General features: G+C 37.1%; 1 protein-coding gene across 1 annotated transcript in view; it reads left to right on the top strand.

Annotated features, from left to right (window-relative positions):
- Positions 1-449: 449 nt before the first annotated feature.
- The window catches only part of coro2aa (coronin 2Aa), a 51,468-nt gene continuing 39,096 nt past the window's right edge, over positions 450-12,821 (top strand). The window contains exon 1 of the mRNA XM_055225544.1: positions 450-720. Within this exon, the coding sequence (XP_055081519.1) occupies positions 706-720 (15 nt within the window). The 5' untranslated portion in view covers positions 450-705. The remainder of the gene's footprint in view (positions 721-12,821) is intronic.

Raw genomic sequence — 12,821 nt, 5'->3', positions numbered from 1 at the left:
ATACACCTTCACTGATATCATTTGGATAATTTCAGCCTTGGAATTTCCAATCTCTTCTAAACTAAAGGCAAAAGGAGTTGTTAACTGGAAAACTACCTCTTTATGACATCACAAGGTGGAACAGAGAATTTTAAGAGATGTAGACAGACAGACTAATAAATCAGAGTTACTCAAACATATGTGAATGAAACAAAACACAACTTCAGGTTTGTTTTTGAGAAGGAAACAACATTCTAACATGTCTTAAATCTCCCAAGAGCCAATTTTGCGTAATATAAGATCTTTAGAAATAAAAGATCTTATTATTTTGTCATTTTCCTCGAGGATAACCCACGCATTCTGACCTGACTGGGCCATGTAGGACAGGCTGGCCCCGCCCTCGCCTCTTCGTCGCATCCTGCTCCATCTCTCTTCATCATCCCCCCGCCCGCGCGCACGCCCTTCTTCCCGGGCTGGTGGTGTTTTCCTCCGCGGGTCCTCCCTCCCTTCTTCTTCTTCTTCTTCCCTGTGGTGGTGGCGGCGGCGGCGGCTGGTACTTTGTTTTCTTCCTGTTGGACTCTCAAGGTGAAGCGGGGCGCCGTCAGCACTTTGTACCATGCGTCTGGGGCTGTCCTAACTTGAGCCGTGCGCGCCGCTCCGCCAGACCTCCATCAACTCAACTCCTCCTGGTGAAACTGAAGACGCACCTGCACAAACTCGCCCCGTATGACCGTGTCAAAGGTGGGATTACTCACACTCCTGTCGTGTTTGCGCTGTACACGTGTTTGTTGTTGATGCTTTGAGGGTTTAAAGGCTCCTCTGGACGCTGTGGTGTTGGAGCGTTTCAGCGGCGTGGCTTGGACCATGTGGCCGTCCTGCTGCACACGGCGGCCGGGGACAGGGCGTGAGGACACCGCCCTGCTGCTGGATCACTCCACTGGTCTGGTCTGGTCCTACCTTCAACTTTTCTTTGAGTTTGAGGGGGATCATGTTGGCAACAAGTGTGTGGACTGGTGTAGACGTGTTAAAGGTCCTATATTACACAAAATGCATTCTTTAAGACATGTTATAATGTTTCCTCATCAAAAACAACCCTGGAGTTGTGTTTTGTTTCATTCACGCACTTTATTATTAGTCTGTCCACATCTCCAAAGCTTACAATGCTCCTTTCCACTTTATGTCATGAAACGGTTTAGTAGAGATGACAAATCCAGGTTTGAAATGATCCAGATGATTCTAGTGAAGGTGTATGGAGTTTAAAAACACAATGGAGCACTTCCTGTATCACCACATGGTGACATCACAAGGTGGAGCAGAGTGTTTTCTGTTTAAGAGATGAACTCAGCCTAAATATGCAGGGTTTGAGTGTTAAAACATGTGTGAATGACACAAAACGCAACAAGTATATTTTGTTTTTGATGAGGAAGCCACATTAAAACATAGAAAATAAAGTAATATTGGCCTTTTTAAACTCTCTACTTTGCTGCACTGGTGGTGTTGTCTCTACGACGGCCTAGAGTCCGCCTAATGTCTTGCTGATGTGTCTCTTTAGTTTGTTTTATTTGTGCACTGCGTAAACTCTCATGTAGGGTCCACCATCTGCTTGTCTCCATGGAGATATTATTGCTTTGCCTGGAATGTTCCACAGAATGGCATTAAACATACATATGTATTGCTGGGATTCAGATGACATCTCAACATTCTATTGGCTGATAATATTTAATACAGATGAGGGAGATTTTTGGTGTTATATAATGAGTTTTAGTGTCAAGTTACTAATGGAAATGAGAGTACCAATGACATTTATTTCATTAAAAACTGGTTTAAATATCATGCATTCTCGTTGTGAGCGAGGTTGACTCTCCACAGATCTGACTTGTCTTTAACTTGACCTTGTGGCATCTAGAGTCAAATGCTGCCATACTGCGGACCATTCTAGGCAAAGCTCTAACCTCTACACAGGGACAAGCAGGTGGCAGACACTGTACCAGACGGGTTACACAGTGTGCTTTTAAATGAGATTTTTGGATAAATTGTTGCTGGTTGACATAACATTCATAACCATAGGAAAATAGGACTATGAAACCTCTGTATTTGGGTTAAGATGAGCCTACTGCTGCTTTTGAAACTCCACATTATGATAATCTTTAGTATCCTTTAGTGCCCCCAGGCCTGAAGTGACATAAGCTAAAATCAGGTCAGTGGCTGTAGACTTATACAATATTAAAACTATAAATAACTCGATTGTATTTATTTCTATATTAGTGTTGTCAGAATACAAAAATTTCAAACTCAATTTTAATAGTAAGGAATAGACTCTGTATCTACTCAATACACATTCTGATACTATTTATTTAGACCATAGAATGTCATTTTCAACATTAAATAATAGTACTTTATTTTATATTCCCATGTGGTCTCTCAGTCCTCTGGGTGTATATGGTCAAGATCATTCTAAAGCTATTCAGGAAATGTTAAATTCTGTCCTGTAAATGTGACTTCTTTAACATCGATACCTGCTCAAATTAGTATCTAGTTTTCATATTGATTAGTATCTGACTTTCTGACTCTATTCAGTTTAAATGTGGACCATCTGTAGAGTGGAGCTATCCAACCTGCCCAGTTTATATGTTTGCACTGTGCACCAGCTCACCAGATGGTTTGGCTCTATTGTTTGTCCCCTACTTTTGTCTCGACATAAACACACTTCAGACAATAGAAAAAGCCGTTCAGGTTTAATGACCCGAGGCTAATGCTAACCACATGTGAAGCTTTAGGAGAAAATGGAGAGCGTGTGCCCATTGCATTCATTTATCGACTACAATGATGCCTCCACGTGGATACAGGCCACCAGTGCCATCATTATGTTCGGGCTGTCAATGAAGAACCTCTTGGTTGACTTAAGACATTCCCTGCTGATCGATTAGTTGACCAAAAAGGGGGCGTGGTAAAAGCTCTCGAAACTATTACGTATCTCTGTGTATCTGACCCAAACTGCACTCACAAGACGACACCTGCACGGGAGTTAACAGTGTATTGTATTTATATCAGGATGGATTAAACTCTTTAATCTGTCAAATCTTCAGCTCACTCACTCTCTCACTAACTTCTTTCTGCTGCTGTCCCATGTAAGTCTTTATAAGTTAAATATAATGATTAGTCTAAGACATTATAGATCGATTTTTTCGACTAAAGGCGTACAACCCTACATTATATTGGCGTTGGGCAGTTTGGTGCTCCGTTATGTCAGCTCAATATGAAAAAGCATAAATGTATTTTGAATAATACAATGACACAACACTTAAGTTCATATTTATAACCAAAATTAGGGCTGGACGATTATGGATAAAAAAATACTACTGTGATTTATTTTTTTAATATTGTATTGTGATTTTGTGATTTATATTTACAATGTGCACTGAATCCCAGTTTATAAAGAGTCGTTGGAGCCAGAAACACGCCCATGTTCACTTCCTGTTTGGAACGTGGTGGCTAGCAGGTTAGCTATGTCCATTTATATATAAAGTCTATGGAGAAGACTGAAATATGAACTGATGAACAAATCTAAGCATCCCAAGCATTTCAGAACATGTTTGCTGAGGTCTAAAATACATAAAAAGACAAAATATTTGGTTCTTTGCAGAGAACATTGCATTATGTAAATAATCGCAGCCTTAGTGATTTGAAAACTGCAAAAACTCAAATTTGTATTGTGATATATCTTGTGCAACCCTAACCAAAATATTCAATTGTCTTTATTTATGATTTATGATTGGACCAAACCAAATACGAGCTTAAGAAGACTAAAGTCATATTGTTTTTTCTATAAAAAATAATAGAGTACAGTAACATTGCTCTATATTTGTCAACACATGACAATAGTGACATACACATTTATAGACTATATTATACTTTACTAATGTTCTTAAAGAGGGGAAATTGGCTAAAAAAAATGTACCATGGTATAATGTTCCGTCATCAAAAACATGCCTTATGTGGCTTTATATGTCATCCATGCATGTTTGAGTAATTTGGTGATCTCTCCCAGGCCCTATTTGAACCCTCCTTGTGGTTAGCTGTAAGATTCTGTCCAAAGCTCCGCCCACAAGCCGACGTCACCCATGCTCCCACACGACAATTCTCTATAAATATACAAAAACATGATGCAAAACATGTTCATACGTTGTTTTCACTGAATATCGAATTTTCAAAACAATAAGAGGTAAAATGGTGATGGTAAATATGTTATGTGTTACAGTTAATACCACATAGGAGTAAAACACCCCTCTTTAAGTTTAAGTTGTAGTATTGACATTGATGTCTCCAGAGCTAGTGCTAAGACTTTTGCAGGACCGTACCAGCATGGCTCCTCTTGACCTGCTTTCATTTACAATATTTGAAGATGCGAGTGTGAGTTTATTCACCAAAGTGTGACAGAGAGAGTGATTTTTGAGCCATTGGAGAGTGGAGGTGTCCAGCCAGCTCCACAACAAGGTTTGACAGCCCTTGCCAAATACAGCATTAGACTAATGAGAGGGCAGCCCCGATCCAAAGTGAGGGGAATCTTTCAGATATAAACAGACTTGTTGCCAGGGGTCAGAGAAAAAGGCTTTTATTATAGTTGAGATGAGGAAGGATTGCACTTTAATATATGAAAGCTGGAACAGTATATTTAAGTGCACAGTGTCATGTCCACATTTTCTTTATAAGACTGGTGAGGTTTGTTTGACTTTTGTTGTAATATGATAAGATTTGAAGTATAGAGGGTTGAATAAGTCAGTTCAATGTTATCGTTTATCGCAGTATTTCTGTGTTATCGTGACACTTGTTTAAAGAGCAGGTGTTTTACTTCTATGGGGTATTAACTGCCATCACAACACACTCAGCATTCAGCATACATCCCACTAATGAAACTACTGCACATCGTATCAGATTTGTCAAGTTGCTGTGTGCAGTTTTGTATAATGTTTTTGTATATTTATGAAGAATTGTCGTGTTGGAGCATGGGTGACGTCGACTCGTGGGCTGAGCATTACACAGAATCTTACGGTTCACATAGGGTCTGAGCGAGATCACTAAAATCCTCAAGCATGCATGGATGACATCTAAAACTTCTTCAGACATGTTTTTGATGAGGGAACAACATTATAACATGGTAGAAATCTTTAAAAAAAAGTGATTTTGCATAATACCTATTGTTTAATTTGAGATATTCCGTACAGGTTTACAGGCTGTGTGGTTTGGCTTCTTGCTGAGAAGTCCTGAGCGTAGCCGTAGTAACTGATTGAAATCCACTTTAATTACGCAACCAGTGGTGACCGTGCATGTGTGTACACTTTAATGATATTGATCCAGTATTGATTCACTCCCCACAGATCAGACTTTCATTTACATGTCTATCAATACTTGTCACTAATGATGCAATGAATTCCCAACGCCAAAGGTCAGACTGTTTGTGTTCTCAAATACTAGTATCGAAACTAGAAACTCATTTGAGCAGGTATCGATACTTCGGAAAAAAAACAACACTATTTATACAAAAGAGTGTCATTTTTATCACTAAATCGTAGTATCAGAATCAGTGCTGAGTATCGAAATTAAGTGTGAAATATGAGTATCATGACAACACTAAATGATTCAATGATCCCCAACACCAGGGGCCGATTGTTCCCATCCTCCTCTGCTTCTCGCTGATAAGACTTTGGTTCCCAGCAGAGAGGAAGCTGATGTTGCTGTTAAATAGAGAAGCTTCATACAGCCCCAGAACAAAACCCCGGGGAGCAGTAATCCAGCTTCACTGGCATCACCACCTCCCCTGTGGTTCTTTCTCGGCTGCAGCTAACGAAGCTCTGCCTTGAACCCAGCTGGATCACACCACGTACTTAGTCACGGCTTAGATACTGTTAAAGGAGTTGCTGTAGGATTTTTGTTTTTCATATTCACTTTATTCTGGAGGTCGCTGTGGGAACAAATGGGATTTCTGCTTAACTGGAAGTGCCACCATAAAAAAAGTGCTGTTTAGTTGCATTTACGGCAGAAGTGAGCAGGATGATCAATAAAAAAAAAAATACAGTTTGTCTTGCCCCATTGCAGATTATAAAGTATTTTAATGGTGCGCTCATTTGCATTATCCTGATGTAAAAACTCTGCTCTGACCTCTGATTAGAATGTTTTAGGAAAGTGAGGAATAAGTCTGAACCACTGCAAACATTTTAAAATAAACTAGTTCTGTTTTTCACAATTTTAAGATGTTAAAAAAATCATGTACCTTGCCTATTAAATTGGATTATTATGCAGAATGGATTTTTTTTTTTTTAGCTCAATACCATGTTGTAATGTTGTTCCCTCGTCAAAAACATGCCTGAAGAGGTTTTAGATGTCATCCATGCATGTTTGAGTAATCTAGCGATCTCTCCGGGCACTAATTGAACCCTCATTACAGTTAGCAGTACAAAGCTGTACAAAGCTCCGTCCACAAGCCTACACCATCCATGCTCCCACATGGCCATTTTTCATTAATATATAAAACCATGACACAACACTGTTCATTACAACTGGACAAACCTGATGCGATGTGCAGTAGTTTCAATAGCAGGATGCAGGCTGATTGTGTTTTGATAGCGCTCTGAAGAGAGAGTGACTTAGCATGGAGAGCAAAGGGAGTATCACATACAAAACTGAAACTTATAAAACATGTTAATCCATTGTTTTTGGTGAATATAGCATTTTTAAAACAATAAATGGTAACATGTTCGCAGTTAATACACCATAGAAGTACAATACACCTCTTTAAGTAAATTGAAATACGTCATTGTAGAAGCCCCATTGAAGTTCATGGGGTTACTAAAGTTGGATTAGGTGAAGTTATTTCAAAGGTGTGAATGAGATCAGCTCCAAGTAATGAGAAAAACTCATATAAAATGTGGCTGTTGTAAACCTCATCCAGATGCTTGGCCTAAAAAGGATAGGTGAATATTTTTATTAGTGAAGTGTTGTGCACATTTTTACAATAATGTTTTTTATTAGTGAATAAATCACATTGATCCTTGTGTATTTGACCATGCAGGTGCAGGCTCATTGAAGTAGTGGTCTCTAGGTTTTATTTGCAGTTTTTATAACCATGGATAAATCTATTGTATTAACACTATTAATGAAAAACTAGTATCGGGGAGTTTTTGTGTTTTACTGTTTTCCTCACTTTAATTCAGAGAGAGATCAGATATTAATCCATACTAAAACTTGTTCTGAAACAGCTTAAGTTCATTCTAAAGCTATTCAGGAAAGTTTCAATACAAGTATAAAACCACATAGACTAATATACTAATACATTTTAGTATCGTGACAGTTTTGGTGTGAATTGTATTTAGAAATTGCATTTTAACTGAAATGTAATAACCATATAATATTCCAAACAGTGCTTCATATCAGGGACCTGGAGAAACAAATCTGTTGAAGTATGTAACAGATTATCACTGTACTTGTCCTGACAATGGAAATCCTAAATGCTCTTATGTAACCGGAGAGGCAGCACGTGACCGCAGGAAGCTCACTTATTGTCAAGCACAGATGCATAAAGACGGTTGGCGTTAGTGTAGTAGCTCTAGGGCTGTAGTTCTCTAAAGTAATTTGATTAGTTGACTAAAAAGGAGCATGGCAAAAACTCTCAAAACTCAAACTGCACTCACAAGACTACACCTGCGCCAGAGTTCATACAAAAACAGCTATTCATGCAGAAGAAGGACTAAGTATGTATTTATATAAAAACAGATTAACCTCGTGAATCATGACTTGACGTGACATAATCTGCCTTGTTATATATAAATGCAAAAAAACCCCATCTAACTCACTCACTTTTCCTTTTTTCAACTGTTGTCCCATATAACTCCTAAACAAAAATGAGTCATCGAATACAAATTTTAGCCGACCAACGCACAGGTCTGTCACAATAACACATTTTGAACTTTGAATTTTAAACGACAATATTAAATGCCATTATGCCACTGATGCGATCACCCTGAAGCAGGATTTTCCCCAAAAAGTATACATATAAAGTATAAATACAGTATCGTTAAACACTTAATGAGTCATAGAAGTTATTTATTCGACCCTATATAGCTCAAATCTTCAGAAAATTACAACAAAATACAAAAAGTTCTCCACTAGTACAAAAAAACGGCACCCACGATAAAATCTAACCCCCCCATAAACTAATTCTGCCATTTATTATGCATTATGACAGGCCTACTAAAACACCATCGGCTGATTAATCGCCCAAACGCCTACAGCCCTGCTTAAGCCTCTTGTGTTTGTTTCTAGCCACACCAAACCATTATTGACACGGGACAGGAGACAGATCTTGACTTGAATATGTTGTGTTTGCCGCCTCCGCTGTTACATCACTGAGAGTAGATCGTCCCTCACGTTTGTGACAGGACATCTGCGTTTGTGGATTATCTGCTCCCACGTGGCACGCACTCATGGGATTAACTGAAAAACAAACCGTCCATATTCAATCAGCATCTGCACGGTGTATGGCTTAGGGGTGTGGAAAATGTTGAAAATCGGATGGTAATTGATGCCAAAACTTGTATAGAACCTCAATACTCTTTTGAGCAGTTATCAATACAGAAGTCATATTCATAGGATAGAAATAAACCGAATCGAAATAACAATTTGCATTTATGTAATAGAATGTCCTCTTCAAAAATGTTCTCATATTCTTATATTCATGGGATTCTTGAATTTTTTTATCAGCTCATATTTCAGTCTTAAATGTTAATGCTGGAACAGAATCTCACTTTATAAACATATATCACAAATCTAATCATTATTGCAAGCGTGAAAAATGCGAGAAAAATGTGTTGTTTTCCCCCCAAAATTTTGCCTCTCTATTATAGATGTCAGCAACATAAATAATTGATGTTTTGGGGTTTTTTTTAATCAAATTTTTATATATTTATTATTTAATTTTGGGGCAGATTTTTGTCATTTGATTTGGTGACATAACAACAAGAATGGGCAGTTTTTTCAGTTTAAATCAGATTATTATTCTTTCAATATAATATAGGGAAAATGACTCAAACATAATTGGAACATGGTCGACCTTATGCTGAATAAACATATATTCTTGTAAAGCAGATGTTCTATAGATGTGTTCTTGTGATCATTTGTGTTGTACCTTCTGAGATGTCCCAGGGCACTCACTGTACTTATTGATTAGGAAAAGTACAGAGTCTTTTGAAGCATCTCTGTTAATTTTATTGATCCCACAGCATTGGCTTCGACGTTTCACCTAATTAAAAATCTGTGCCGTAGCAAATGCACTGATCACCTTAAGCAGCCTGTCTATTGCGAAGGCTAACTCAATGTTTGCTTTGAATCACTGCCCGGCATGGATTTATCGGTCGGCAAAGCACACTGACGTTGTGTGTAAAAGATAATGTGATTTGTACTACATCAGTATACAGGATTACACTGCTAATTATGGCTAATGTTGATACTGCTTTGCACAATGTTAATGATGTTTTTAGGCATCGAATTTTGAGCAAACTAAGCTTTGGCCTGAACAAAGATTTATTTATTTTTTATTTTTTTTAATTTTACCTGCTGTCAAGATGTGTTGTAGTACCCGCATGATCAGATCAGAGTATCGATTGTAAATGCATTAATACTTCAATTTAGATAAAAGTAGATTGCGTCTTATTTTTATGTTGCTCAATCTCAGTTTTCAATGTAATTTTATTTTGTTTTAAAAAGTAATTGTGTTAAACCTAAACCAGCAGTGTCCAAACTTTTCTCATTAAGGGCCACATATAAAAACATAGACAAAGCTGAGGGCCGATTGAGGGCCATAGACTGGTCGCCAATACAGTGAATACTTCAAATCTGTGTTATTATTACAAGTTAGACTGAACCACTAGACCTTTATTCATGCTTACATCCTCAATGGGACACAGTAAATATTTGATATGGGCTTGTTAAAGTAGATTTTCAGAAATGTACAGTAAAAAGTACTGTTTAAGGTAATAAGGCCCAATTCACCTGGAATCTTGAGGGCCGAGAAAAATTGGTCTGAGGGCCAGATTTGGCACCCGGGCCACAGTTTAGGCATGCCTGATTTAAACAGTACAGACTTAATCATGGCAATTTATCATAAAAGTTGTCAAATATTTTCCTTTAAAGTCTGAACTCTATGAAGTACATGCTTTTACTGACAGAGGATTGGCCCTTGACTTTTCGATCAAAAGACCCAATCTTTGACAGTCTGAGGTGTAAGGTATTCATCAATTCTTCTAAATAGGAAAAAGTACATAGTTGTTTAAAGCAGACCTATTCTGCAAAATTGACTTCTTTTTAGAGCTTTTAACCATATTATAGTTGTATTTGGAGTGATTTGTGCATGTTTGAGCAACGTTAATTCCTTATTTTCAAGATGCCATACTGCAGATCATACCACCATATGCCCACTGTGTACTTACTGTACTTTGTTCTCCAATGTAATTCTCTTAATCTGTGATACGCATTCATTTTGGTACACTTTTTTATTTTATTTTTTTAATTAACAGCTTGCTAGTGTGATGTGCAGCTATCACATCGGAGGTGCTGACAGCTACATGTCTCTTTTTTTGTGATTATCTTTACAGCAACGTCAGCTCCCATTGGGCACCTCAGTTTTCTAACCCAGCGGACTTGTTTCTTTTATTACATCATATTAGATGAATATTGCAATTTAAAATTTGCTAATTATAACATAATGATCCAGGGGTGTCATAAATTATACCTATATAGCACAAACAAGCACCATATTTCTTCTTTTAGATATATTACAGCTTTGTTTAGTACTTGACTCAAACTCTTAATTCATAAAGCCTTACAAAATTAGAAAAGAAAAAATACTGACACTATACTTCCTGTGAACCTGCTGCACTGCTTCTGTCTGTATGTTGTTTATGAGGAGAAGCTGCATGGGGCTATTTTAAGCTAATCCTCTTGCAACTCTGAAAGTGAAACTCACCTTGACAACAGTTACTACACTTAATGAATGAATGGACGGGCCGTTCACACCCTGACTTAAGACGACGTGCTGACCTGTTTCATTCAACACCGCCTTTTATAATCCTAATTTAGAAATGCACTTTTTTAAATCTTGCCCCTATTTTGCATCTCTTTTCTGTAATTTGTTTCTATTTTTACATCCTCAGACTCATCTTTCTCCTTTTTAAAGTCCAAATGACAGGTTTTCATGTCTTTTATAATTACTTGGTTTGCTTGGATAGTAGTGGTAATTATTTGTCATAGTTTTACATAATTAAGTGTCAGTTTGTGGAAAAAAGTTGAAGAAAAGTACCAAATACGGAAAATAAAATTAGATAGTGCCTTATTTGGGTGACAGTGACTCAGAATACCTCTAAACATGAACATTATACACGCACGGAAGGTATTTGCAGTTTAAATTTTCATGTAATAAAATGGTGTTATGTATTTGATCAGTCTAATCTTAACTATTAAGATTGAGTAATTTAGATATGTTTTGGCCCATGTTAACATAGTTTCAAGGTAATGGGTGTCTATCTCACCTTTTTATTGTGATAATTACTAAAAAACTTGCCTTGTTTTTCTAGTTTCATAAAATCCTTAAATATAATCCTGTTGACTATGTTTTAGTGTGAAGTGAGCAGTCAGACCGGTTACTTGCACGTTAAATGTCCTGCTCAATATCGTTGTCTCATCTGAAGCTTGTGCTACATAGACCTGCCTTTTTCGTTGCTTAATTAATAACGACAGCCTCTGGAGGCGTTGACCTGCCTCAGAGCTGCAGCACTGCCACGGTTGTCCTATTTATAGCGTTAAAGCTGGTTTATGACGATTTTTTTTTTTAATGCTTTGTCTTGATCGTCTTGCATAATGCCATTTGTGAAATGTCGACAGATTGCTTACAGTTCTTGGAAGAGCTGAGCGTTTTTTTTAAAAATATCTGATTGCAATTTTTCTCACAAGTCACGATTAAATTTATGTTTTGATAAAAGGGTTGTTAAAATTTTAAACAAGCCTAGAAGAACTGACAAATACAATAATCACATTTAGACAGTGGTGGAAGAAGTACTCCATTTTAAAAGTTAAGTAAAAGTACAGATACTGGAGCAAAAAAAGTAAAAGTATCTATCCATTTCTGTTCTGTTGCATGAAGAACAGGCACAGCAAGTAAAAATATTGAAGTACATATTTTAAAATGTACTTAAAGAGTAAAAAGTAAAAGTACTTTTCTCAGGCTTTGAGAGCTAATACATCTTCAAATATAGTGATTTTAATAAAGATTTGTGCTGAATTTTGTCAACAGAAAATTTTTTATCAATCCTAGCTGTTTTTGTTTGCTCAAATTATGAACTTGTTAAAAATAAATCCTCAGACTTTTCAGCAGGTCTCAACCAATAATGAAAAATACTTTAACTTTTCAGTCCTGTTCAAAAATGTAGTGGAGTAGAAGGTACAGATACCTGCTCTCAAATGTAGTAAAGTAAAAGTAAAAAGCATCCAGATTAAAATAGACTTAAGTAAACTGCATATATCTAAAATGTATACTTCAGTACAGCACTTTACTACTTTTACTTTGTTACGTTCACTGCATTTAGCACATGTTTGTACAGATCAAAACTACAGTGTTGCCTATTTGTATGCAGAATAAGAATATTTTGTTTGCGAATAATTATGGTTCTTCAAAAATGGCAGCCTCTGTGATTGGCTCATTGCATCAATTGAATTTGCGATTTTGGTTAATCTCGCAGCCCTAGTTGTTGTTGGCACTACTGCGTTATCTATTTATGGAAACTGTTTAAAATTCTGTC

Source organism: Periophthalmus magnuspinnatus, chromosome 1, assembly GCF_009829125.3.
Source record: "Periophthalmus magnuspinnatus isolate fPerMag1 chromosome 1, fPerMag1.2.pri, whole genome shotgun sequence".
NCBI classification, from domain to species: Eukaryota; Metazoa; Chordata; class Actinopteri; order Gobiiformes; family Gobiidae; genus Periophthalmus; species Periophthalmus magnuspinnatus.
The sequence above is the reverse complement of the archived record's forward strand: the minus strand, read 5'-3'. Positions and strand labels throughout refer to the sequence as shown.